The sequence below is a fragment of the Cnephaeus nilssonii genome (assembly GCF_951640355.1).
Source record: "Cnephaeus nilssonii genome assembly, chromosome: 13".
NCBI lineage: Eukaryota > Metazoa > Chordata > Mammalia > Chiroptera > Vespertilionidae > Cnephaeus > Cnephaeus nilssonii.
In genome coordinates, this window is record NC_137084.1 from 6,281,025 (window position 1) to 6,307,866 (window position 26,842).

The 26,842-nt window shown below is 39.3% G+C and overlaps 1 protein-coding gene across 5 annotated transcripts in view; it reads left to right on the plus strand.

The window, feature by feature from the left end:
* The window catches only part of TOP6BL (TOP6B like initiator of meiotic double strand breaks), a 49,983-nt gene that overhangs the window by 13,430 nt on the left and 9,711 nt on the right, over positions 1–26,842 (plus strand). For 2 of the 5 annotated variants that reach the window (XM_079788120.1, XM_079788123.1), the window contains exons 3-12: positions 2,052–2,161; positions 8,748–8,831; positions 10,926–10,981; positions 11,353–11,424; positions 12,639–12,833; positions 15,502–15,653; positions 17,429–17,575; positions 22,225–22,346; positions 23,081–23,191; positions 26,566–26,664. In XM_079788120.1, coding sequence (XP_079644246.1) covers positions 2,054–2,161; positions 8,748–8,831; positions 10,926–10,981; positions 11,353–11,424; positions 12,639–12,833; positions 15,502–15,653; positions 17,429–17,575; positions 22,225–22,346; positions 23,081–23,191; positions 26,566–26,664 — 1,146 coding nt within the window. In that variant the 5' untranslated portion in view covers positions 2,052–2,053. The remainder of the gene's footprint in view (positions 1–2,051; positions 2,162–8,747; positions 8,832–10,925; positions 10,982–11,352; positions 11,425–12,638; positions 12,834–15,501; positions 15,654–17,428; positions 17,576–22,224; positions 22,347–23,080; positions 23,192–26,565; positions 26,665–26,842) is intronic. The other 3 variants (XM_079788121.1, XM_079788122.1, XM_079788124.1) reach the window with 3 other exon arrangements.

Consider the following 26,842-nt stretch of genomic DNA (forward strand, 5'->3'; position numbering starts at 1 on the left):
AAAACTAGAGGCCTGGTGCATGGATTCATGCACTGGTGGGGTCCCTCAACCTGGCCTGTGGGGATCGGGCCAAAACTGGCTCTCCGACATCCCCTAAGAGGTCCTGGATTGTGAGAGGGCGCAGGCCAAGCCAAGGGACCCCACTGGTGCACGATTGGGGGGCTGGGGAGGGCCCAAGGGAGGGCTCCAGGGCATGTCCAGCCCGTCTCGCCCAGTCCCGATCGGCCAGACCCCAGCAGCAAGCTAACCTACCAGTTGAGCATCTGCCCCCTGGTGATCAGTGCACATCATAGCGACTGGTCCAACGGTCAAACAGTTGGACACTTAGCATATTAGGCTTTTATTATATAGGATTGTTATTAAGATTTCTGGAGAATTCAAAGTTATTGACAAGGCTTTTTTTCACACATCTACATGTTTTCCCCATTCTGCTGTATTACTCCTTCAAAGAGAAATGGGATTCGGGAACAATATTTTTCTTATTTCACAGAAAGGTTACCAAATCACAGAAAAAAAGAGGTCGCCTTAGGTCGGAAAGTCTATAAGTGGTAAAGATTGATGTAAGGTATCCTGGTTCAGTGCCAAGTTTGTTAAACTTCAGTGTAGCATAACCTTGTTGCCATATTATCCTGGGCTTTGTGACTGAATTATATTTGAAAAGCAAACTAATGGCAAGAAAAATATTACCAATTAAGATTCATAGTTATAACTTGATCTTGGTAAAGTCCTTTAAAATTTTTTTAAAATATATTTTTATTGATTTCAAAATGGAAGGGAGGAGAGAGAGATAGGAACACCAATGATGAGAGAAAATCATTGATCGGCTCCTCCTGCATACCCCACCCTGAAGATCGAGCCCACAACCCAGGCATGTGCCTGATTGGGAATTGGACTGTGACCTCCTGGTTCAAAGTTGACACTCAACCATTATCACACTGGCTGGGTTACTATCCATACTTTTTGAGATGATTAAAACTTTATTAGATATATAGTACAAATGCTTTAGGAGAAAGTTGTGTTGTTTGGGGATATATTTGTTGTTATATTTTAAAAAAATATATATTGATTTCAGAGAGGAAGGGAGGACAAAGAGAAACATCAATGATGAGAGAGAATCATTGATTGGGCTGCCTCCTGCATGCCCCCTACTGGAGGTCAAGCTCCAACTTGGGCATGTGCCCTGACAGGGAATTGAACCATGGCCTCTTGATTCATAGGTTAACGCTCAACCACTGAGCCATGCCAGCCAGACTGTTATTACATTCTTAAAGTTAAGTTCTTATATAATATCATTGTCAACCTCACAAGGTAGTACTTGTGGAGACTGAGATATCTATATTTATAGTTAGTTCTTTATAATACTACTGTAGAGAGGAAATAAGGATGGCATGTTATAAAATGGGAAATTTGTTTTTTCCTTTTGTAATATGAGTGTCAGGGTACAGAAAGGAAGAAGGGTGGTGCATACATGAGGTACTCTTTGTTGATGATGACCCAGGACTCACTGATGCCTTGTGGAAATATAATTGAGTCAACACATGTAAATACACCAGGAGGTTAATTTATGAATCAAAATAGCAAGATTTGCTTTTCTTTGTTAAAAAGTACCTTATTAAATAACATACTATATTAGTAAGTGGCTGAGAGGGTCATTCTTGAATTTTTCCACTTTTGGTTCTAAATAAGCTCATTTGCTGGATTTGTGTTTATTAAATAATGAATGAATTTATTTTAAAAATACAAGAATATCAGATAGAACTCTGAAGATTTCTGAAATTAGATATGACCTTGTGGAAAGTAACTGAAAATACAAATGATTTAGCAAATGTGAAAAATTGAAAACATGAAATTAAATGTCTTAACCCCATAATGTAATTCTAAATATTCAAGCAATTTGCTGATGCATAGCTATTTCCAGTCATACTTTAAATTTTGCAGATAATCTTTTCATCAGGGAAAAGCCTTCTTGGCTCTTAAGTTTAATAAACAATTCCAGAAATTCTGGTGCTTGTCCAAACTGTTCTATTTTGTCGCCATTTCTTCTCACACAGAAATGCAATCTATACTGCCTGGATCCTCTGCAAAACTGAATTGGACTTCAGAGGAAGTCAGCTATTCTCAGGACATTTCAAGGGTAACACCTTTCCAGATGACTTTTGAGGCAGGTTTTTTTTTTTTTGTTTTTTTTTGTGTGTGTGTGTGTGGTTCTATAAATCATTGTTATTTTGGTTCTTAGTTTTTTACAAATCCAATAACAGGAAAGAAAAGCTTAGGTGCATCACAGTTCAAAGTTGAAATGAAATAAGGCATTAATTCCCAAACTTCCCTGCACAAATTTTAAATCATCTAGGAGCTTCTAAAATATTAATATTTGTGTTTCACTCCAAAAGGTATTGATTTAATTGGTCTAAGATGTTGGATTAGTCTGCTTGTGCTGCTATAAAAAAAATACCAGAGATTGGGTGGCTTAAAGTTGAGTTCTTTAGGGGAACAGAAATTTATTTTCTTATACTTCTAAAGGCTAGAAGTCCAAGATCAAAGTGCCTTGTCACTGTTTCTTCACATGGTCTTTCCTCTGTACATATCTGGAGAGAGCTGTCTGGTATCTCTTCCTCTTCTGAATTTATTTTTTTAAAATATATTTTTATTGATTTCAGAGAGGAAGGGAGAGGGAGAGAGAGATAGAAACATCAATGATGAGAGAGAATCAGTGATTGGCTGGTTGCCTCCTGCACGCCCCCTACTGGGTATTGAGCCTGCAGCCCCAGCATACACCCTTGACCGGAACCCTTCACTCCACAGGCGGACACTCTATCCATTGAGCCAAACCAGCTAGGGCTCTTCCTCTTCTTACAAGGACACCAGCTCTATCAAATTAGGGCCTCGCCCTTATGACCTCATTTATGCTTAATTACATCTTTAAGGGACTATCTCTGAATACAGTAACCATCACATGGAGGGCTAGGCTTCAATATATGAATTTGGGGGGACACAATTCAGTTCACAACAGGTGTGGCCTGGGCTTTGGAATACTTTAAAAATTTCAATGATTCCTAATGTGCAGGTAAGTTCCTCTTTCCTTCCTTTGAGTTGGTGGAGACATAAAGAATTAGAGTACCTTAAACATTCTCCCAAAAAAGCACTTGAGAGGCCTTTCTACATGTTTGAACAATTGTATACTCCTGAAAGGAATGGGTATGGTATCAGGACAACAAATATCCCTGACTGTGCCTTATCTTCTTTAGGAGAACTGAAGGGTAAACAATCTGGAGCAATTAATGGTTAGTCAGCTCTGAAACTATTAATGTCAAATAGCAATAAAATAGCTGATGCCAGTGAACCAAGGAAAGCAGTTCTAGAAAAGGAGATCACGTGTTTTAGTCGGTCTGAACAATGCTAATTCTTATACCTAACATTTTTATATTACTTAAGCCTCCTGATACTCTATGAAATGGATAGGACAAGGATTATCACCCCATTTTAAAGAAAACTGAGATTCACAGAATTTGACTGACTTTGTTAAGGTCCTACAAAACTTAAGTGACAGAATTTGAACAAGCCTTAATCATTGATCAGTGCTGTTCCAGTATTTATTTATTCATTCAGAAACCTGTTTTTGTTCAAGTTGGTCTCACTGTGCTAGATATTGAAGGTACATAATTCCAAAACATGTTACTTGATTCCAAGGAACTTGGAATCTAAAGGAAAAGATAATTACAATACAGTGTAATATGTATCATGATAGAAGTAAGCACTAAATGCTGTGATTGCATAGAGGAAGGGTACCTAACCCAGTGGAAAGGGGTCAAGATCTAGGCCTTGATGAGGCTGAAAAACAGATTTTCTGACTATAAGGGGTTCAGAGACTTGAAAGAATAGGAAGTTGTCATCAGAGTGATAAAGTTTCTCTTGTGTGTGTTTTTTCTCCTTATTACAAAAGCAGTGTTTCCCACAGGAAAATCAAAGTTGAGCATATAGAGCACAAATAATTTGACTTAATCAAGATAGCCACTATTAACAACTTGGTATACAGCTTTTCACATAAAAATGGAACATTTCACTTTGCGGTTTCAAGCTATGTCTACTGAAATAGATGTCTGAAATGAGTGTAAGTCAAGATTATTGAAGTTGAAGAGGCCAGGGAATTGTGAGACTAAATTGTTGCTTAGACTGGTCAACTACTGGATGTGGAAATCAGCTAAAATGATGGTAGGATTTGAAGTGCAGAGGAAAACTGAGTTTAGAGCTCAGCAGTCAGCGGGTGATGGACGAAGAGAGTTTGTAAAAGAGAAATATAACCTCAGAGGAACAAGGATTTCCTGAAAGCATTTGTTCCATTATGTTTTATTGTCTCTGGTACTGGACAGCTATTTAAAGATATTTGAAGACCTAGCCGGTTTGGCTCAGTGGATAGAGCGTCAGCCTACGGATCAAAGGGTCCCGGGTTGGATTCCTGTCACGGGCACATACCTGTACCTCATTTGCAGGCTCCTCCCCGGTCTGGGCTCCTGCAGAAGGCAACCAATCAATGTGTTTCTCTCACGTCAATATTTATCTCTGTCTTTCTCTCTTCCATTCTTTTTAAAAATCAATGGGAAAATATCCTCAGGTAGATTAAAAAATAATAAAAAAGGTATTTGAAGACAGTAAGAGGAGAGAAAGAGGAGATTGTGAAAGACTTCATTATACATACCTCAATTGGGGAGAAGGGTCAAGTAGCAAGGTTCATGGCAGACAAGAACCATGAAAAAGCTATAATAAATAATCCACTCCTTTGGGCATGTGAGAATCACTAATCTCAGGAAAGACTGAGAAATGCTTCATTTAGGAGAGATGTGGGGTTTTTGGTTATGCTGAGTCAGTCCTGCATCTTGGGGTCTATTAGGCTGGGTAACATGTTCCTCCAAATTAAGTTTGATTTTATAGGATCTTCTTGACATCTTTACCCATTTTTATATTTATTTATATATATATATATATTTTGCTATAATACTAAATTAAAAAAGGGTAGATTATATATATGTAAACATATCTGTGTATTTATACCTCTAGATCTTTGTATTTATCTACCTATTGTCTATTTATCTATTTAAAGAGAAAGAGACACTGATTGACTTTCTTCTAGAAAGTCATATAGGTCCCATGACTGCATAAGTTCAGGTTTCAAAATATAAAACAGCTCCCATATTCTATCATATAATTAGACTTGTATTTAAAGGTAAAGGCTGAAACATATAATTCAATGGTGGTTTCTGCTGCCAAGGGCTGGCAGCATCTGTTTTTTCCTAACAGCACTTAAGTAAATTCACTGCTTCTGTACTTATGTCAGGCTGCGATACTGGGTTTCTAACACACAATTATAAAAGGCCATAAAAGACTTTGCAGTCAGTCAAAGTGTGCCTGTCTGCCTGGCCATCTCTGTCTGTCTCTCTCTCAGTAATTTACGAGAGATCTTAAGAGAAGCTATTTGCTTTATGTTAACTATCCTCTGCTGACCTGACAGTAGGTCTCTTTATCTTCTTGTCTGGATTAGGTGCCAATCCTTCTTGTATTTTTTAAAGCACCTTTTTATATATTTAAATCATAAAACTTTTTATGTTGTCATAAAAGTTATTTATTTGTATTTGTCTTCTACTTACTGTGAACTCTTCAAATTGAGATTGTTTTATTTATCTCTGTAGGCCTAGGTGCATAATAAGCCATATTAAGTGTTTTATGAGTGAATAAATACATATATTCAGTAGTCATGCATAAGCATTGCCTGCCAGGATCCATAAAAAATAATGGTAGATTATGTAATATCTGATTCAGATAGTTATATGCTAGGAAAATGAACATTCTTTGGAGAGGCAGCATTGCATAGTGGAATGTGAGTTTTGGAGATAGATCTAAGTTTGAATACCAATTCTGCCATTGCATACCAATTCTTCCACTTAATGAGCTATATGTTACCTTGGACAAATTAATTAGCTTATTTTGTTTCATTATCCTCATCAATAAAGTGGGGGTGTTTCCTGCTTGAATATAAACTGCTTGTCATCTAGCAGGTGTTCATTAAATGGTAGCTCTCATCATTATTAATTGTAGCTCCTCTCTGGTAGCTGCTCAAGGAACTTTCATGTATTTGCTAGATATAATTAGCGCTTTCTATGGCACGCCCTATAATCACCAAGGTTACAGAAGTTTGAAACTGTTCCAAGAAGTTGTTTTGGAAGTGTGAAGTACAGAAAATACTTTTAAGAGATCATTGCTTTCCTACTGTTTGAACATTTTATAATAAAAAATTTTAAATGAAGAATGTGATTATGATGTGTGCTGCAGTTACCATTTAATTACCACTATTTATGTGTATGGATAATTGTAGATTGGTTTCCAAAATGTTCTAATAATTCTAATCCTTTTTTTCTAATATTTTTTCTAATTATCCCCAACCCATCACACAGTTCCTGAACTCTTTTTCAGTGTATTAATAAAAGGTGTTATATTTTATCCTTTATTAGATATTTGCATGTTTCTCTTTATTATATTATGAGATTTTGAGATTGGACTTTTTTTTTTTACTATGTACCCAGTACATGGCTCTGTAGTCTCTGAGCCACCAATAAGAACTTACTAATTCTGACTCTATTTCTTCTTATTATTCTCCTGGACTTCTCCCTTTTCCAGGAGACACTTTCCAATTTTGGTTTTAGGGACACTATATTAAATATAGTGAGTTAGTATAGGGAAGTGGTTAATACTAAAGCTTTGGAGCCAGATTAGATATGCTTGCAAAAGTTTTAACTTCTTTGAGACTCACCTTTTTCATCCTGAAAAGGTTGGTTATAGGTAATATAAATAAGATACTTTAGCACTATTTCTGGAATAGAGAAAGCCTTAATTGGATGGTAAATCTTATTGTATTTGTAAAGATGTGTCAGGGTATATTGGAAAGAGCAGGGACAAATTTGTTTTAGATAGATTAAGGGTCAAATTCTGGCTCTAACACTGAACAGCTTAGTGACCTTAGGCAAGTTACATAACTTCTCTGAACTTCAGTTTGTTTTTGTTTTAAATCTACAAAGAAGGAATAGTAATATCTACCTCCAGGATTCCTGGGAAATAATATGTATATAGCAGCTGCACAATGCTTGCCACTTAGTAGGCATTCAACAAGTGGTATCTATTATTATTACCATGTATAACATACTAGGGACCCAGTGCATGAATTCGTGCACCTCGAAAGGAACTATGGGCCATGAGGGTATGGTGGGCACAGGGCTGGGTCTCGGCCCATCTTCTGTGCCCCCACCTGGCCCTTCCTACTGTGCCCCTCCTCGTCCTCTTTCTGCCGGCAACCCTGCTCCCACCCCTCCTATGCACTGACAGTGCCGGCCCACTCACACCCACTGACAGTGCGGAGCGATTGGGGCTGGCACCAGCAGTGGGTGCAAGCGGCAGCTGCTGCCCCGATTGCCCCTCAGGAGCAGGGGGATGTGGAGAAACCCTGAGGGGTGATCAGGGACAGCAGCTGCTCGCACCATTGATGGCACCCAGTGATTGGGGCTGGCACGAGCAGCATGTGGGATCGCAGCACACAGGAGCAAAGAATTTTCAGTAATCACCAGAGGCTCACTCCGATGACAGCGACCGGTGCTCCACCTTGGTCTGGCGCCCCCACTCACCTGCTCCACCATCCCACCGTGGCCGACACCTGCCATGTTCTGCACTTATGTTGCCTGCTGCTGACATATGCCATGTTTTGCGCACACCCCCTGCTGGTCAGCGCACATCATAGCGACCAGTTGTTTGGTTTTTCTGCTGTTCGGTCTATTTGCATATTAGGGTTTTATATAGAGAGATATTTTCAGATTATTTGATTCTTAAAACAGTTCTGTGAGGTAAAAGGGTGAGTTTTATCCCACTTTTGCAAATTAGGAAATAAGGTCCAGAGCAGTTAAGTGATTTTTTTTATCCATGATCACTTAAGTAATTTTACTTTAAAATATATTTTATTGATTTTTTACAGAGAGGAAGGGAGAGAGATAGAGTTGAAAACATCGATGAGAGAGAAACATTGATCAGCTGCCTCCTGCACACCCCCACTGGGGATGTGCCTGCAACCCAGGTACATGCCCTTGATCAGAATTGAACCCAGGACCCCTCAGTCCACAGGCTGATGCTCTATCCACTGAGCCAAACCGGTTAGGCTTACGTAATTTTTTATATATGTTTTTTAAAGTTGATTTTAGAGAGAGAGGAAGGGAGAGTGATACAGAGCTAGAAATATCTATCAGCTGCCTCCTGCATGCCCTCTGCTGGGGATCAAGCCTGCAACCCAGGCATGTGCCTGACCAAGAATCGATCCAGTGTGACCTCTTGGTTCATGGGTAGAAGCTCAACCACTGAGCCACGCCAGCCAGGCTTCACTCATATTCTTAATACAGATGTTATTCTTCTCAGCTCCAGTCTGAATTACTTTAAATTACTTTTATATTTGTTCCGGAAGGTAATTTTGATGTTGTCTGTTTTACTATGATCATTGTTCATGTGTCTCCTGAAGGTCCATAAAATAAGTACTTTAACCTAAGAAGAGATGGCTATTAGATTCTCTTTTGTGTCCAATTCTAACACCCAAAGATGTTTCCCCTTGAATGTCTGAAAAGCTTTCTGAGGTGTTATTTTTATAGGAATAAATACCATAATTTAATTTATTTGCGCTTTTGAGTTTGTGCATAAGTGGTGGATGTTTTGTTGTGTTATTACAGGTTGATGAAAAACCTAGAACTTTGATGACAGATAGTCTGGTTATAAAGAATTTTTTACGCAAAATTGTCATGGTGCATCCTAAGGTAAGCTGTTATTTTGCACAATAAAGATTCTCTTATTTAAGTAATGTTGTTTTTTTTTGGTATTTTACTTAATTTTGTTCTTTGTTGTTTTGTTTGTTTGTTAATCCTTACCCGAAGATATTTTTCCATTGATTTTTAGAGAAAGTGGAAGGGAGGGGAGAGAGAGAGAGAGAGAGAGAGAGAGAGAGAGAGAGAGGGAGGGAGGGAGGGAGGGAGGGAGGGAGAGAGAGGGAGAGAGAGAGAGAGAGAAATCAATGTGGAAGAGACAAATCGATTTGTTGCCTCTCACATGAGCCCCAAGTAGGGCTGGGGATCAAGCCTGCAGCTGAGGTACGTGCCCTTTGACTGGAATTGAACCCACAAACCTTCAGATGCGCACTGACACTCTATCCACTGAGCCAAACTGGCTAGGGCTAAGTCATGTTTTCAAGAGATCTCTACTCTGTAAAACATGGAAGGACCTGGATGATTCTCTTTCTTTTAATGACATGATTACAACTTTTAATATGGAATTGATTTGGTTTCTATGTCCCTAAGGCAATCTTTTTAAAATATATATATATTATTGATTTTAGAGAGGAAGGGAGAGGGAGAGAGAGATAGAAACATCAATGATGTGAGAGAATCATTGATTGGCTGCTTCTTGCACACCCCACACTGGGGATCGAGCCCGCAACCCAGGCATGTGCCCTTGGCCAGAATTGAACCTGGGACCTTTCAGTCTGCAGGCTGACGCTCTATCTATTGAGCCAAACCAGCTAGGGCCCTAAGGCAATCTTGATGTTGGTAATGTGACATAGTTGGGAGCCCTTGGATACAGAGAGAGTTCTCTTTTGGGTTCTTATTTTTATTTCTTTACTTTTTTTAAAAACCTCACCAGAGAATATTTTTCCATTGCCTTTTCTGAGAGAGTGGAGGGAGAAAGGGAGGGAGGGAGGGAGAGAGAGAGAGAGAGGGAGGGAGGAAGGGAGGAAGGGAGGGAGGGAGGGAGGGAGGGAGGGAGGGAGGGAGGGAGAGAAACATAGATGTGAGAGATGCATCATCGACTGGTTGCCTCCCACCCGCATTCCTACTGAGGGAGGGGAGCAAACACACCACCCAGTTGTGTGCCCTTGACCGGGAATCGAACTCGAGTCTCTTTGGTCCTTAGGCTGATGCTCTAATCATCCAGCAAAACTGGCCAGGGGCTTCTTTACTGTTTTATTGTATCAATTTTGGTATTTCCACTCCTCTGTGTTTCATTCTTTTTTGTTAAACCTGGCTGGTTATTGCCTTTACTAAAGTGATAGTAAGAGCAAATAAGGAAATTTTGATAAAGTATTTTGGACTTGGGAGAGCAAATTTTTATTATTATCTGCAGTTAGATGTGTTTATAAACATGCACACAATTAAGTATGCTATATTACTTCTCCTATTTCCCCTCTTGTTGGCTTCCTACTTTTTTTGTTGTCAGCAGGATTCAGTGCTATTTCTTGCCAGTCACTATTCTAAGTGTTCTCCATGCACGTACTCATTCATCCCTTGTAACACTCCTCATAAACTAGGTTTTATCATCATCCCCATTTTATAGCTGAGGAAACTGTGGTACAGAAGTTAAATAACTTGCAGAGCCAGGATTTGAGCACAAACAGTCTGGTTCTGGAGTCCCTTATTACCCATTATGTTATATAGAAAGAAAAATGTAGGATGAAGGTAGGAAATAGACAGTGAAATAAATTGGAGGTAGGACAAAAAAGCCAGATGTGGCAGAGGAAGAAAAAGCAAAGAAAATAAGCGTGGAATGTTTCTTGTGTGATAACAATGGGAAGAATAGGGAGAAAATTGATATAGTTCCTTTAAGAATGGGAAGAAAAGATACATTAGGGGAACAGAAGACAAAACGGTAGGATTTCCTGGTAATTTGTGACTGCTTGGAATTGTAGTGTTAAGATGCAATATATTTAAGGACAGATTTTGAACACAGACAAGTGTTAATTATGTTTAGGGATGGTGTAAGTGAAAAAAAGGTGATATAAAAAGTATCTCCTTTAGATATGGAAGTTTTAAATCTCTATCCTGGTTCATGTTAAATCTCATACACCATTTATTTTGCAGATTAGATTTAATTTCAGTGTAAAGGTGAATGGTATCCTCTCCACGGAAATCTTTGAGTAAGTCCTTAAATCCATGGCTTAAGTTTATGCCATAGCTCTAGAGCTTTTCTCAGTCATTATTGTCCTATCCAGTAGGTTCACAGTTTTATTTATTGAGCCAAGTTCACTTTGAAACTAATATTCTGAGATCCCCACATTTTATTTTTCTATATTAGCTTTTAAAATAAGTAAATAGATTAATCTAAACCTTTTATGTCTTTCCCTTTTACTAGAGTGAGTGAATTTAAAAATTGTCATTTTCCCTTGGTTAATTGGTTACTGATTCCAGTAATCTCTGGGGGTGGTAGTAGTCATATTACCAAAATTTGTACCAGGCAGAAATTGGTATTAGAATCTGAGATATGGCTTAGCTTTTTATTGCTTTGCAGGGCAGAGAATGAACCTACTTTGAACCTGTCGAATGGAATTGCTCTTGTCGTAAACTATCAGCATTATATGAGGTGAAGGAGGAAAGCATTGTTCCTCTCCCTGTTTTACTTTCCTATTATGAATATAAATGTGGCAGAAATTGAAAATGGTCTCACTTGTCATTTCTTAGTGCCAGATGTCAGAGTCTCTATAAGAAAAATAAAGTAAAACTTTTAAGCTAATTATATTGAAAACTACTATTATTCCTGGCTCCTTAAATATATTCTGATTGACTCAAGGACATGTTCTTTCTCCTCTCCATGCCTTATTTTCTCCTGTAAATGAAACAAAACATACCCTGCTAATTCCAATCCCATTTAGACATGAGAAGAGAGGACTGAATTTAAAAGGTACTTGAATTCTTGGCTAGATAGATACAATGGCTACAAAGAAATTCTTTGTGTATTATTGTTTGTGCATCAGCATTTTGCCTAGGTTTGGAAATCATCTCTCTCCCTATCTCCACATTCTTCAAACTGCAAATAAATCCATGGAGGAGGTGGTATATAATATGGAATAGACAGGATACCACCATTAGAATATTTTTTATTCTTTAATACATGCAGAAAACAACACCCTCACTCCATATCTTTCTCTAGTAATCTTAAAGTATCATACATTCCTTACAGGTAGACATCTTGTTATCATAGCTTTATTGAAAGAGACGATGTTTGTAGACACATTTCCCTGGGCAACTTGATTAGTTTAGAGAGAGAAAAAGGTTCATTACTCTTTTGTATTTAGAAAAGAACTGTTGGAAAGTAACCAAATATTAAATTTCACTAGATTCTTTCTAGGAGAGAAAGGTGTCCTAATTTTTTCTTATTATTGCTGTCAAACAGTAACTTCAGACCTCTTCAGGGGAAGCATGTGTGGGAATAGGGATGCCAGTTTTAGGTTATTTGTGATTAAGGAACCCTTCACTCTCACTTCTGCCATGCTGATCTCTGAATGATCTTGGCAACTTTTGTTTAGAACCATAGAGTAATTAGTGGATGAAATTCGTTTTTGAGAAAATAAAACTGCCACTAGTGGCAGCGAAAGCAGGAGCCATGATACCATTCCTGAAATGCCGATTTGTCTGCTCTATTGCTTGTGCTTCCCTGAGTGGGACGCAAGTTATTGATATGGCAGGTTATATGCTTATGCACATGCTAGAGATTATATAAGGAATTTTGAATGCCTTTAAAAATAATTTCTTGAGGAAAAAAAAGCTAAATTTGTCTTCCTTGTTTTTTGACAATAGACCAAAATTAGGTACAACTCAATTACTCTGCAGCAGAATCCATCCTGTACTAGGACATCCAGCAATGCTTTTCATCCCCAATGACGTGGCTGGCGTGGACTTGTTGGGAGAGCTGATACTGACTCCAGCTGCTGCTGTGTGTCCCTGCCCGAAGGTCTCATCCAACCAGCTGATGAATAGGATTTCTTCAGTTTCCATATCCTTTGGATGACAGAATTCATGCAATTGTCTTTGAAAATGAATTGTTATGCCCAAATTTTAGAAAATTCTTTAGCATATAAACTCTGAGTGTAAAAGCCAGTATGATTTGTATAAAAACAAAAATCCAGTATGAAAGCCAAGCTGAAAGTTTTTCCAAGAAACTGAAAACTATAAAATGTGACACATGTGCCACACTCTTTTCATATTATCCCATATGACTAAAGCATGGAATGAGTGGTGCAAGAGGAAGAGATGAGGCTGGAAAAGTCATTTGGGCTTGAATATGGTGGACATTGAATGCTACACTACAGATTGTGAACTTTGTTCTCTGTATAGTGGGAAACCATTGTTTTAGGAGTTTCTAGCTGTATTGTACAGGATAGATGGGAGAGAGAAGTCCGTAATCACTAAGTAAATAAGTAAACTGGACAAGAGGGATTGAATGCCTGAATTAAAAGTGTGATGAGTATGGAAAGGAGAGACTGAGAGGCCTATTATTGGAAGGAATCAACATAATGAGGTGATCAATTTATTGCTGGGATATGGAGAGATTAGGGGCAGAGAAATGAAAGGATATTGTTGAAAGATTCTCACACTATGTGAGTCAATTGTTACATTATCACTTGAAGATAGACATGATAAGCTAAAGTTGTATATTATAAAGCCTAAAACAATCCCTAAGTTGATACAACAGTTACAACTAATAAGCAAAAAAGGGGAATAAATGGAACTATAAAATATGTCCAATCCAAAATAGAATCCAAAGAATAGAGAAGAGGAAAAAGAAAACAGAATACTCGGAACAAATGGAAAAAAGATAACAAGATGTAGATTTAAACCCAACCATAGCAGTATTCTTATTAAATGTAAATGGTTAACCCAACGAAAAGACAGTCACATACTTTGACTCTTCAGATACTCCTCTCTTTTTAAAAAATTTTTAAACATATATTTTTATTGATTTTAGAGAGGAAGGGAGAGGAAGAGTTAGAAACACCAATGATGAGAGAGAATCATTGATTAGCTGCCTCCTGCATGCCTCGGGGATTGAGCCTGCAACCGGACATGTGCCCTGACCAGGAATTGAACCTTGACCTCCTGGTTCATAAGTCAACACTCAACCACTGACCTGGCCAGCCAGATATTCCACTCTTATTCTGAGTTGGCAACATCTCAAAGCTTCCCTGGCTCTAAACAGTGAATGTGTTGGCCTTAGCTCATGTTCTTGGATTTGTGATGGAGACTTCATTTATGGGCACTGCCAACCTTTGTTCTGTTGTGACTTTCCATAATGCCCCAGTGCCTACTGGGTAAGAATTTTAATCTTTACACTCAATGCCTTGTGTTTATCCTATTAAAAAGATGAAAACAAAGAAAACTAAAGAAAAAATATATTATGGCCTCATTAGCCTTGGTTCAAGGTACAAAAAAGAGTAGGCAGTGGTTCTTAACTAGGTAATTTTGCCTTCAGATGACATTTGGCAATGTCTGGAGACATTTTTAAAAATATATATCTTTATTGATTTCAGAGAGGAAGGGAGAGGGAAAGAGAGACAGAAACATCAATGATGAGAGAGAATCATTGATTGGCTGCCTCCTGCATGCCTCCCCATCGGGAATGGAGCCCGAAACCCAGGCATGTGCCCCCAACCAGAATCGAACCTGGGACCCTTCAGTCCGCAGGCCAACGCTCTATCCAATGAGCCAAACCAGGTAGGGCTGGATACATTTTATATGTATTTTTATTGATTTCATAGAGAGGAAGGAAGAGGGAGAGAGAATCATTGATTGGCTGCCTCCTGCACGCCCCACACTTGGGATTGAGCCTGCAACCTGGGCATATGCCCTGACTGGGAATCAAACTGTGACCTCCTATTTCATAAGTTGATGCTCAATCACTGAGCCATGCCAGCTGGGCTCTGGAGACATTTTTTATTGTCATGAATGGAGGGAGGGGTAAAGGCCAGGGGTGTGGCTAAACATTCTACAATGCACAATACAGCCCTTCTTCCGAAACACACAACAAAGAATTATTTGCCTTAAAGCGTCAATGGTGCTGAGATAGAGAATCCCTGGGTAGGAGAGAGGATGAGAGTGGGAAGGAAACCATTTCAGGGACCTGTCCTTCTTTGTTTTAGAGATTAGGATTAGAGAAGGTGAGAAGGAGTTTCCTTATCAATCTGAATATACTCAAAAACTTATTGGAAAATATTCCTTTGTGTATACTTTTATTCTAGCATATATCACATTGTATTACAGTTTACTGGTTTTACATGTTTCTCTTACACTATAAATATAACTTGAAGGTAGATATTAAATCTGGATATTCATCTTTGTATCCCTAGAACCTAGTATGATGTTTAACCTGACATATCACTCAAATCTATGATTGAATGAGTAGGATGAATTAATAACTAATTGCCCTAATACTATACCTGTAGCTCATACTCATTAAACCCAGAATAAATTTCTGAGGATTCTAGTGGATCTATCTATCTCTGATACCTGACACCTATCTTCAATGTATAAAAGGCTTAATATGTAATTGCCTAGCACACTACTTTATTTCTGGGAATGTGAACCAGGTTAATGTTATATGTTTGTTTTATGCAAATGAATACATATAAAAACTAAAATTTGAAAGTTTTCTTTAGCACCTATACATATTTCTATATGGACCTTCGGGTCTGCCTCTGATATTGCCAAGCCAGGAACAGTCAATTACTGCTGTCTTCAAAGATACCTCTTATTTCATTGACTGGAATAAGTACCACTTGTGTATGGTGCCCAATTTGGATCTCAATTTGGATAGAGGTATATCTCCCTCTCTTTGCACAGGAATCAAGAAAACTGGAGAATATCAGAGAAATGCAAGGAAGCATAAATACCAGGTGTAAGTTTGAGAGACCACTTGGAGTGAGGCAAATGATGTCAAGAGACAAAGCACCATCAGAGCTTAGCCGTTTTTGCATTCCATATGATGCTGGTTCTTCTCTCACTTCCTCTTTTGCCTCCTCTATTCCTGGAGTAGCCAGTGGCCTTCATCTTCTAGGGACTTGTTCAGAGGGTTTCTGTTGTACCTTAATCTATCAGTTCTGGAGTTTTATGAAAGTCAGTAAGGGAACAATTGCATCTTTGTGGGAGAGAAATGTTTCCTAATGAGATGAGAAAACCCACTTAAAATTACTTAGAAAAAATTAAAACACCACATAAATACAAGGCAGGAGTAGAAACCTTATAGTAATAAAGCTAGGAACCTGGCGATAATATTTATGTAGAGCCTAACCAATATTAGTTTTCGGTGAATCATGTTGAAAGTTGGATGCTTAAAAACTAGACTAACAAAACTGGGAAATAGATATATACAACCATGAGTTGATGTCTAGGAAGTTTACAGTCTTGATTTTGACTGTTGTTAGCTAGAATCTTTTGAAATTTGGAAGGTAATCTGGTCAATTGTATCCTGAGGAAGATGATCATAGGGAAGAGGTATTGTAGAGTTGTGACTGGCATGAGAAGGTTGAAGGCTCCTGGGATGGGCAATGTCTCAGGGGAATGATAGAATCTTCATCAAGGAAGTAAGCCTTGGGGTAAGGCTCTTTTTTCTTACATAGTAGTTATTCCAGAGGTTGGATTGAAAGGAGGGTGTCCTTGGACAGGGTCTCTGGAGGTAAGAGGTTTCGTGAAGAAATAATGTTTGGTCTTAACAAGATGTCATGTTATTAGGATTTTAAAATCCTAGGGCTCTCCATATCTTCTCTTTCATTTTTATTTTCATGTTTTATTGATTTCCTTTATTTTTTGTCGTTTTGTGATGCCTGAATTTTCTCACTTAATTTTGGAAATGAATAATGTAGAAAATGCCCCTTGTCTCACCCCTCCCCCTTTTTTACTCTGAAGGACAGATCAGGGTCCCATGGAGGTACTTTTCTATATGGAGACATTTAGGGTTATCCTGATTGTATTCTAAAGGATAAAGGTGCTAGAAAGTCACCACAGGGCATTAGATTACTTGGGAATACACATAGTATTCTGATAATAAATACAGATTTTGGAGTCAGTTTAAAACAGTTCCACCACTTACTCTCTCATGTTGGGCAACATATTTAACCTCTCTATGCCTCTTTTCTTATCTGTAAAAAGTCATAAGAATAGTGTTGTGAAGTCTAAATGTTGAGATAGCACATGTAAAGAATTTAATATTGTACATGGCATAGAGTAAGCATTCCATACAAGTTAGGTATTATCATTACTCAGTATTGACTCTGACCTCTGCCGCTTACTAGTGATACCTACCTTAGAAGGTTGTATAAGGGATGCATGAATTTATTATATAATGCTTCTCAGTAAGTGCTAAGGAGTGCTGTTTGATTTGCATCTGGCACACCTACTTGTTTTGATGTTCTTCCTGAGAATCACTTTATTTGCTTCCATCCTGTGGATAGAGAAATAAATTCAGGAGAAGAAGGCAGTGTTCAAATTTAGATTTATCTCAGATTTTTCTTTTTTTGAGGTATAGGTTCTTTATTCAGTTAGTATTTTGAAGGCTTTATTTATCTTAGAATACTGTGCAATATCTTGTTCTCTAGATATGGTGCTTCCAGATGTGAGTTATCAGGTGGAATCCAGTGAGGGGGATCAGTCTCAAAATATGGACCTTCAGGAACAAACTTTGCTGCTTATTCTCTTTGTGGATTTCCATAGCCAGTGTCCAGTCCAGCAAATGGAACTCTGGGGTAGGTATAAGAGAATGGGGCTGCCAGCCTGGGTGTGCTTACATGTTAAAAGAATAAAGAAAAGGAGACTTTAGCCCAGCCAGTGTTGCTCAGTGGTTGAGCATCAACCCATGAACCAGGAAGTCCAGGTTCAATTCCTGGTCAGGGCATATGCCCGAGTTGCGGGCTTGATTCCCAGTTAGGGGAATGCAGGAGGCAGCCGATCAGTGATTCCCTCTCATCATTGATGTTTCTGTCTTTCTCTTGCTCTCTCTTCCTCTCTCTCTCTGAAATCAATAAAAGCATAGTTTTTAAAAGAAAAGGAGACTTTATATGATGCACATATCTGAGTTAGATATACTTCTGTAGAATAATGAATTTCAATAGAGAAAAAACCTCCTTAAAGTAAAACAAATTATATGCTCTATGGAAAAGATCTGTATCTTCTTTTTTTAATCCTCACTGAGGAAATGTTTTTATTGATTTTTATAGAAAGAAGAAGGGAGGAATGGAGAGACAGAGACTGAAACATGGATCGGTTGCCTCCTGTACTTACCCCAACCAGGGATTGAACCCAAAACCTAGGTATGTGTCCTGATCAGCAATCAAACCAGCAACCTTTAAATGACGCTCCAATCAACTGAGTCACCTGGCCAGGGCAGAAAGATCTGAATCTTGAAGCATTACTTAAATGATGACATTTCTGGATTTGGTTGACCAGAAGTCAGCAGACACTTCCTATAATGCTCCCTATAGGGTATATTACCTTAAATGGGTTTTCAACCTTAGCTGCACAGACTATTGCCTGGGGAGCTTCTAAAAAAACACCCAAATCTCACCTTCAGAGATCCTGATTTCTTTGGACTAAGTTGGTGCTCAAGTATCAATGTTTTTAAAGCTTCTCAGGCTTGTGAATTGTTCTCTTCCATACTGCTTTTCCAGGTGGAATAAAGAAATATTATTGCCTTTCTTGGCCTTGATGCAACTTCTCAGATACAACATGAGGAGCTGTGTGAATGTATTGGTATAAATGGCTTTATGTGATCACCACATAGACCTCTGAAAAGTGAGAAATTGTCCTTCTTTAGGCATACAAGCGGGAGCCTGGGTGCTTATCTAATAGATGGGTGATAACCTGTTTTCAGAAAGGTCCTCTCGTTAGAGGTAAAGCAGTGATTTCACTGTTTGGTGGTCCGTGAAACACATGCATCAGATTCACCTGGAATATTTGAAAATGTGCAGCTCCCTGGACCAAGGATTAACTCATTATTTTGCTATAATGTAAAAATATAGTACAATTCAAGAATTTGCATTTTTAACAAGATTCTCAGGTGATTATTAAATATAGTAAAGTTTGAAAACTACTGAGTATGAGTGGGAGTTAGCTTACACATTTTAATGCAATAGCCCCTGGAACATAAGTGTGTTTCTCGGTGCCTTCTAAACTGTGAAGGAAGTAGCAAGAAGTAGAGCTTATAAGCTTCTGGGGGAAGGTTGATAACCTTTCTTTTGATGTTCCTGGTATGTCTTTGTGTTCTTTCTCTCTGGGCTGATGCTTTTGCTTGGGATTCTGTTCTCCGGGCATTGATGTGGCCCTTCTCCCACTGAGTCATAGGAGAAACGAGACAGCCAACCCAAGATCAGCAGAGCTCATGTTGCCTGGTGCCAGCTATGTACTGAACAAACCATTGTCAGCTGTGGGATTCTTTCTGCTGCCTGCCACCCATGCCACTCCTATCTTTCCCCAACATGTGTATATTCTTTAGGAGACAAGCTCTACTTCCCTGGGCTCTGGTTTGCAACTGTTTGAGGAGCTGGTGTTCTTTGGTGCCCCACTATTCCATTCATCAAGGCCCTGGAATGGGAACATAGAAGAGACCTAAACTAAAGAGGCTTCTAGCAAGGAAGTCAAAAGTGAAGATGCCTAGGGTTGTTATCTGGCTGTGCTCACACGGTAGAGGCTGATAAGAGGAGCAATTTAGTATTGTGGAAAGGATTTCAGGGTACAATCAAGAGACCTGAGTTCAATTTTGGTCCTGCAACCAAATTCCTCAATTATTATTATTTTTAAAAATATATATTTTATTGATTTTTTTACAGAGAGAAGGGAGAGGGATAGAGAGTCAGAAACATCGATAAGAGAGAAACATCAATCAGCTGCTTCCTGCACACCCCCTCCCGGGGATGTGCCCACAACCAAGGTACGTGCCCTTGACTGGAATCGAACCCAGGACCGTCATTCCGAAGGCCGACACTCTATCCTCTGAGCCAAACCGGTTAGGGCTCAATTATTTTTGGGAAGCAAGTCACATAAATCACTTGATCCTCCTTTTCATAAACAGGGTAGGGCAAAAGTAGGTTTATAGTTCAGAGTATATGAAACACAGTTTATGCTTGTATTATTAATTATTATATTATTTTCCATAAAACAGCTATAATCCTACATTTGCCCCACCCTGTGTTTAAGATAAGATTGTTAGGCTAGGTGATATCAAAGGCCCTTCCAAGTCTAAAGACCCTCTTAAGACAAAATCTGTGATATTTTGGCCCTAGCTGGTTTTCTCAGTAGTTAGAGTGTTGGCCTGCATCCGGTCAAGGGTACCTACCTTGATTGCAATCTCGATCCCTGACCCTGGTTGGGGCATGTGCAGGAGGCAACCAATCAATCACATCTCTCTCTCACTCTCCCTCTCCCTCTCCCTCTCCCTCCCTCCCTTCCTCCCCTCCCCCCTCCCCCCCACTCTCTAACAATCAATGGAAAAAATATCCTCTGGTGAAGATTAACAACAACAAAAATGTGATATTTTGGCTTTTTTATTTAGATCTGCTAACAGGAACACCATATTCAATCTTCTTTAGGATGACATAAAATAAAATCTGATACCATGCTCTGAATCTATTGAACATATCTACTAGTATGAACTCATATTCCTCAGAAGCCAGTGTTACCTATCAATATTGTAGTACTGTGATAGTTTAAACACCTCTGTTTAGCTTGACTTTAAAGGCCTGCAGCATCTCAGATAGTTGTATTTAGTACTGGATTAAATGAAAATGCATTGCTGCATTAATAAAAATAGTATCTTTTAAAATGTCCTTACACATCTGGTAGTTTAGGACTAGCCTTTGAAGAAGATATACTATAAGGGTAAGTAGATATAGATACTAGATATAATAATTTTTCTCTCCCCACCCCCCTCTTTTTTCATATACCCTTGAAAGCTTTCTCTAGAGATCCTTTTAGGAAACAGATTGTGTAGAACCACAGTCTGCTTCCAGTGTCTTAAAAAACCACTTAATTGGCCTTCTGCCCACCTTGTCATGGTAACTTTTCTATGATTAACTCTTTATTTTGCCACAATGTTAAAGGCATCTGTTGGTATCTACAGTTTTAGGAAGAAACTTGTAGCTTTTTAATTAAATATCTGTTTTTAAAAGGGTTCTAGCTGATTTCTTGAGGCTATTGTTAGAATCAAACTGTAGAAAATAGTAATTCAAATGACATCATCATAGCAATAGCAGTATTTTCCCTTTGAATATTACAATGTACATTTTAAAACATTTCATTTATGTTATCCCAGTTTAACTGCATAAAATACCTGTGAGGACAGGTGATATAAAACCATTTTCTGTATTTAAGTGAGAAAAGTGAAGTGAGTTGTCACCACTAGTTGGTAGTAGAAATGACCCTAGAATCTATGTTCCCCTGATGTCAGTTCCAGGCCCCTTTTGAGCAGACCACATATTACCTTTCCTTCCAGTAAAGCAATATGGCCTCATGGTAGAAAATGTTCTGCTGCCTTGCATTCTTAATGCAACACTGAGAAAAGCCAACCAGTATAAGCTGTTTCACTATTGTATATTTGAACAGTCTACCCAGTGGAGAGTAGAAAAACACTGAAAAAAGAAAGATTAATTAAGAAGCATTTTTTCCATGTGTCCTATAGGGGGAATTTGTCTTTCTTTTTTTCATCAGGATCATAAGTGCTAGCCTATTGCTTGATGACATATTTTGCCCAACTTTCTCACATTTTAGCTTTTCTGAAGGATGCTGAGCAGTGGTGCCTATGGTTACTTTATCAGAGATAGTCGCCCATGTAAAAAGACATTTTACCAGCAGTTTTTAGAGTAGTGTTGTGAGTTTTTACTTTTTCTGTACCACAGCACATCTGAAAGGATTGGCGACACACAGGCAATAATTGGCTCATCACGACGGTGATGCTCGGATAGGAGTGCAGTAGGGTTAAACACTCTGCAGGAGGCATTCTCTCCCCTTTGGAGTCACTAGTATCGTTGTTTATAGTATGTGGTATGTATTTATGTTTCTGATATGAATTAAACAGGACCCCACACTTGTTTCTCCAAAAGTAATGTTAGCCCTGGCTGGTGTAGCTCAGTTAGTTGGGCATCATCATCCTGTGCTCTGAAAAGTTGCTGGTTGGATTCCCTGTCAGGGCACACCCCTCATCCCCAAATGTCATTGTTCACTTTTGTTTTCCTGAGCTGTCTTTCATTTGTAAGTGGGAATTGGGTGAGTTTGTACGTTGGTGTGTATGTGTGTGTGGTCTAAAAACAGTAATTATTTGTGGGTAGGAGTGAACTAGCACATGAGCAACAGCTTTGAAGTGGTCATGCTCACTCAGGATTATGAACATTCTTCCTTCCTTTAGGAATTCACACTTTGCTCACAGCTCATCTCAGTACCATCCTCCAAGAGAGCCACAGCGTGGTGCAAGATTCCATCCAGTTTGCTGTGGACCAGGCCTTGGAGCAACATCATCAGGTTGCCAAGGTAATAAGAAATTCACAATTTTCTTTCTTCTACTCTCTCCATGAAAATGATAGCTAGCATATATGGTAAATAGGGCCTGAGACCCTGTCCTTCCTAATGCCTCTTCCTCTCCTCTTTTGTCCCCTGAGCTGATCATATATACTGCATCTAGCCTAGGAACTCAAGCTTTAACGTACATTGGTCACTGTAACTAGCTGGGTAGCTTTACCCCCAGTAGGTAAGTTGGATTAAACAGGGATGGAATAATAGAGAAAAGTGACTCAATGCTCCTCTGCCTTACCCCTGCCTCTCCCTTTCCCACACATCCTTCTGGAGCTACTGCTCCCATTTCCTAACCCTTATAACACACTTTCTCTTACTTTTCTTTCTGAATTCCTTCATCCTGTGTACTTTTGGTAACATATTTCTTCTTTTATATGGCCAAAACAACCACACCAAGAAACCAAAGCTTAAAGCTTTTTGTTTTTAAATTGGAAGCGTATCTATTTAATGACCCAGTGTCTTATTGCTTGTCTTTTCTGAAAGTGTCTGTGTCAATGAATCATCCCTGTGAAATGAGAAAACATTTTTTACTTATTTCAATCCTAAGTGTTCTTTACATGTCATGGTCTCAGTAACTATCGCTGATGGAGGGGGAAGAATTGTGAAATCTTGCTCTCACTGAAATCTTTGGTCCCTTTGGGATTCTCTGAGCCAGCAGTTTGTGGTCTCCCCTTACTTGTTATGTTTCCTAGGTTCATCAGAAATTCCAGACCTCACTCTCTGTGGCTGTGAATTCCATCATGAGTATTGTGACTGGCAGCACCAGCTGCAGCTTCCGAAAGATCTGCCTTCAGGCCCTTCAAGTTAGTAGGAGATTGGAGATGCTTTAAAGTGCCAGAGTTTTAATGACATTATTCCTATCTTAGTAATATGCACAGTGCTTTTAGGAACATTATTGAATGAGATCCTATTGTGAACCTATATAGTACCAGGCCGATGGTAAGTGCCAGGAGAGAGAGCAAGAGCGAGAGCGAGAGCGAGAGCGAGAGCGAGAGCGAGAGAGAGAGAGAGAGAGAGAGAGAGAGAGATCTCAATGTGAGAGAGAAACATCAATTAGTTGCCTCCTGTACACACCCTGACCAGGGATAGAACGTGCAACTTAGGAATGTGCCCTAACCAGGAATCCAACCCACAACCTTTTGGTGTATGGGATGATGCTCCAACCAACAGAGCCACCTGTGGTGAGTGTTTTAAGAAGTATTTGTTGAGCCCTGGCTGGTGTGGTGCATGCGGGAGGCAACCAATCAATGTGTCTCTCTCACATCAATGTTTCTCTCTCCTTCCTCTCCCCCTCCCCTTCCCCTCTTTCCCCCTCCCCTCTCCCTCCCCTTTCCTCCCCCTCTCCCTCTCCATCCCTTCTTTCCACTCTCTCTAAAAATCAATGGGAAAAATATTCTCGGGTAAGGAGTAACACAAAAAGAGAAATATTTGTTGAATGGATAGTGGTGTGTATACTATTTTATAAATGAGAAAACAAGTTATTTAAATTTTCTACTTCCTTTAGGTCACACAACTAGTTATGAGCACAGTTAGGATTAGATCAGTGATTCTCAATTCCTTGTTGAAGAATGTTCTGTTACCTCATGGTGACAGGATACATTGGAAATAACTGAGCAGCCATCAGTATGACATTTATCTGGCAGTATGGAATGGTATATAACAAGTTTGGGAATCAGAGGCCTAAGTTCAAATCTTAGCTTATTTACTTACTAGCTGTGTGGATTTAGGCCTGTACTTAACTTCTCTGAGCTTCATCTATAAATTGGAAAAATTAATAGTACCTCAGAGAGTGATTATGAGGGTGAGGGCTAAATGTGAAAGTGCATAACATATTGTAGGTTCTCAATAGATGTTAGTTTCTTTCCTTCCTTTTGGGAATATATGCTGACCATTTGATATTATTAATGGGGGTAACATATTCCATATCTGTGGCTTTATTTCTTAAACTTTCTTCTTGAAGAAAGTATACACATTACATTTTATTTTATTTTAATATATGTTTATTGATTTCAGAGAGGAAGAGAGAGGGAGAGATAGAAACATCAATGATGAGAGAGAATCATAGATCGGCTGCCTCCTGCATACCCCTCACTGGGGATCAAGCCTGCAACCCGGGCATGTGCCCTGACCAGGAATTGAACCATGACATTCTGATTCATAGGTTGACACTCAGTCACTGAGCCACACTGTCCGGGCTACACATTACATTTTAAATAATAACTTATAAACTTTATCACTCTAATTTAACATTTTGGCATATTATCTCATATATTACACTAGAGACCCGGTGCATGAAAATTTATGCACTGGAGCGGGGGGGTCACTCAGCCCAGCCTGCCCCCTCTCACAGTCCGGGAGCTCTCAGGGGCGGGAGACAACCCGGCGATCAGGGCAAGGCGACACCCCATCACACCTCTGCTGCTGCCACTGCTGGCAGTGCAAGCCTCAGGTGGCCCTGGTTACCTGAGCCTCTGGCGGCCCTGGGTTGCTGGGCAGCTGCCATCCGAGGCTTGCCTGCACCTCGGGCTGGCCCTGGGCGGCTGGGGGGGCTGAGGGTACTAGGGAACTCCGGAGGCAGGCCTGCGGGGCCTTGCCATTTGCCTGCTGCCCCGGCGGGACTAAGGGGACTGGGCGCCGCCATCTTGTAGCTGTAGGCGCTGCCATCTTTGAGGGTGGGGCAGTAAATTAGCATATTCCCTCCTTATTGGTTGTGGGTGCCACCATCTTTGCAACAACATGAGGGTCAGTTCGCATATTCCCTCTTTATTAGATAGGATAGCTGTAACCAAAGTGTTCTGTATTTATATATAACTTGACTTTTCCCTGTTTCAGCTGTCTTAGAATTTGTATTGTTACCTGGTATTCCACTATGTCAGTTTAATCTAATTTAATAAAACATTCCCCTAATGATAAACATTTAAGTTGTTTACATTCTTTTTGCCAGGATAAATAGTGCTTTAGATAATATCTTCTACTTTCTGAATTTCTTCATCCTGTGTACTTTTGGTAACACATTTCTTACTTCATACTGCCTCCTTTTCAAGGAATAAACAACCACATTAAGAGACCAAAGCTTAAAGCTTTTTGCTTTTAAATAGTGTCTTATTGTTTGTAACTGTAGATGTTTTACTTCTTTTGAATTATTTCCTAGAATAAATTTCTTTTCTTTTTTTTTAATATATATTTTATTGATTTTTTACAGAGAGGAAGGGAGAGGGATAGAAAGCTAGAAACATCGATGAGAGAGAAACATCGACCAGCTGCCTCCTGCACACCCCCTACCGGGGATGTGCCCGCAACCAAGGTACATGCCCTTGACCGGAATCGAACTTGGGACCTTTCAGTCTGCAGGCCGATGCTCTATCCACTGAGCCAAACCGGTTTTGGCGATTTCCTAGAATAAATTTCTATAAGTGGAGATGCTGGGTCAAAGAGTATAACACCTTTATAATCTAGTGCATTTTATCATAGTTTCAACTTTCTGGGTCATGTGGACAGTATAGCGGGGAGTGAAAAGAACACTCTACTGGCCGTCTTATGTCATCCCTAACTTCGGTACTAATTAGCTGTGAGATCTTGGGTTGGTTACTGCTTTTTGAATTTCTGTTTTCTTATCTGTAAATTTAGTATGTTGCATTAGGTGATTATTCTGGTCCCCTTTAATTCTGATATCCTACAACTTTATACTAAAAGGTAGAGGCTGTTACCCATTCCTTAATGCAAACTGTATTATTTTGTTTACTTCCTCCCTAAAAGACTTACCTAAGGAAAAGTTCTTATATCAGCCTTAGTTGTTCCATGGAACTTTTGCTCTCGGAACTTCTTTTAGAGGAAAGCAGTTTATAAAACCCCTTCACAAACAGATGGATCCCTGGGATATTTATGTCTTATAGAGATAGGAGAGAAAAAACACCTTGTTTGAAAGATCTTGCTTTGGTAACAGAAATTAGAAGAAATATAGGAACCACTACTACTGTTTAATGCCAAGTATCTCAGGCCTTCTTCCTACTTCTCCTGTGCCCATAGGAACTAACAAAACTCTTAACATGACGTGAGCAGTGTCTGTGGTTTGCCTTCCTATTTGTCTTGTCCCCTTTCCATATAAACTTCCTGTGGGTACTTCTTTTTTGGGTGCCAATACTGGAACTTAACACATTCTATCTCTGACTCATTTTAGGCAGCTGACACACAGGAGTTTGGGACCAAACTGCACAAATCATTTTATGAGGTCACCCAGCAGCGAGTTCTTCACCACTGCTCTTGTGAGGTAAAGCAGGTAATTGTAAAGTAATAATCAGTTATTCGGTGGAAATGTTCCATATCGAGGTATGAGAGCCCTGTATACAGGGTAGATAGGTACAGGTGCCTTAGATAACACAATCTGAGGTTAGCTTTTCAGCAAGAAAACCCGTGGTTTAGAAAAACTTTATAGAATGTAGTATTACATAGATGTT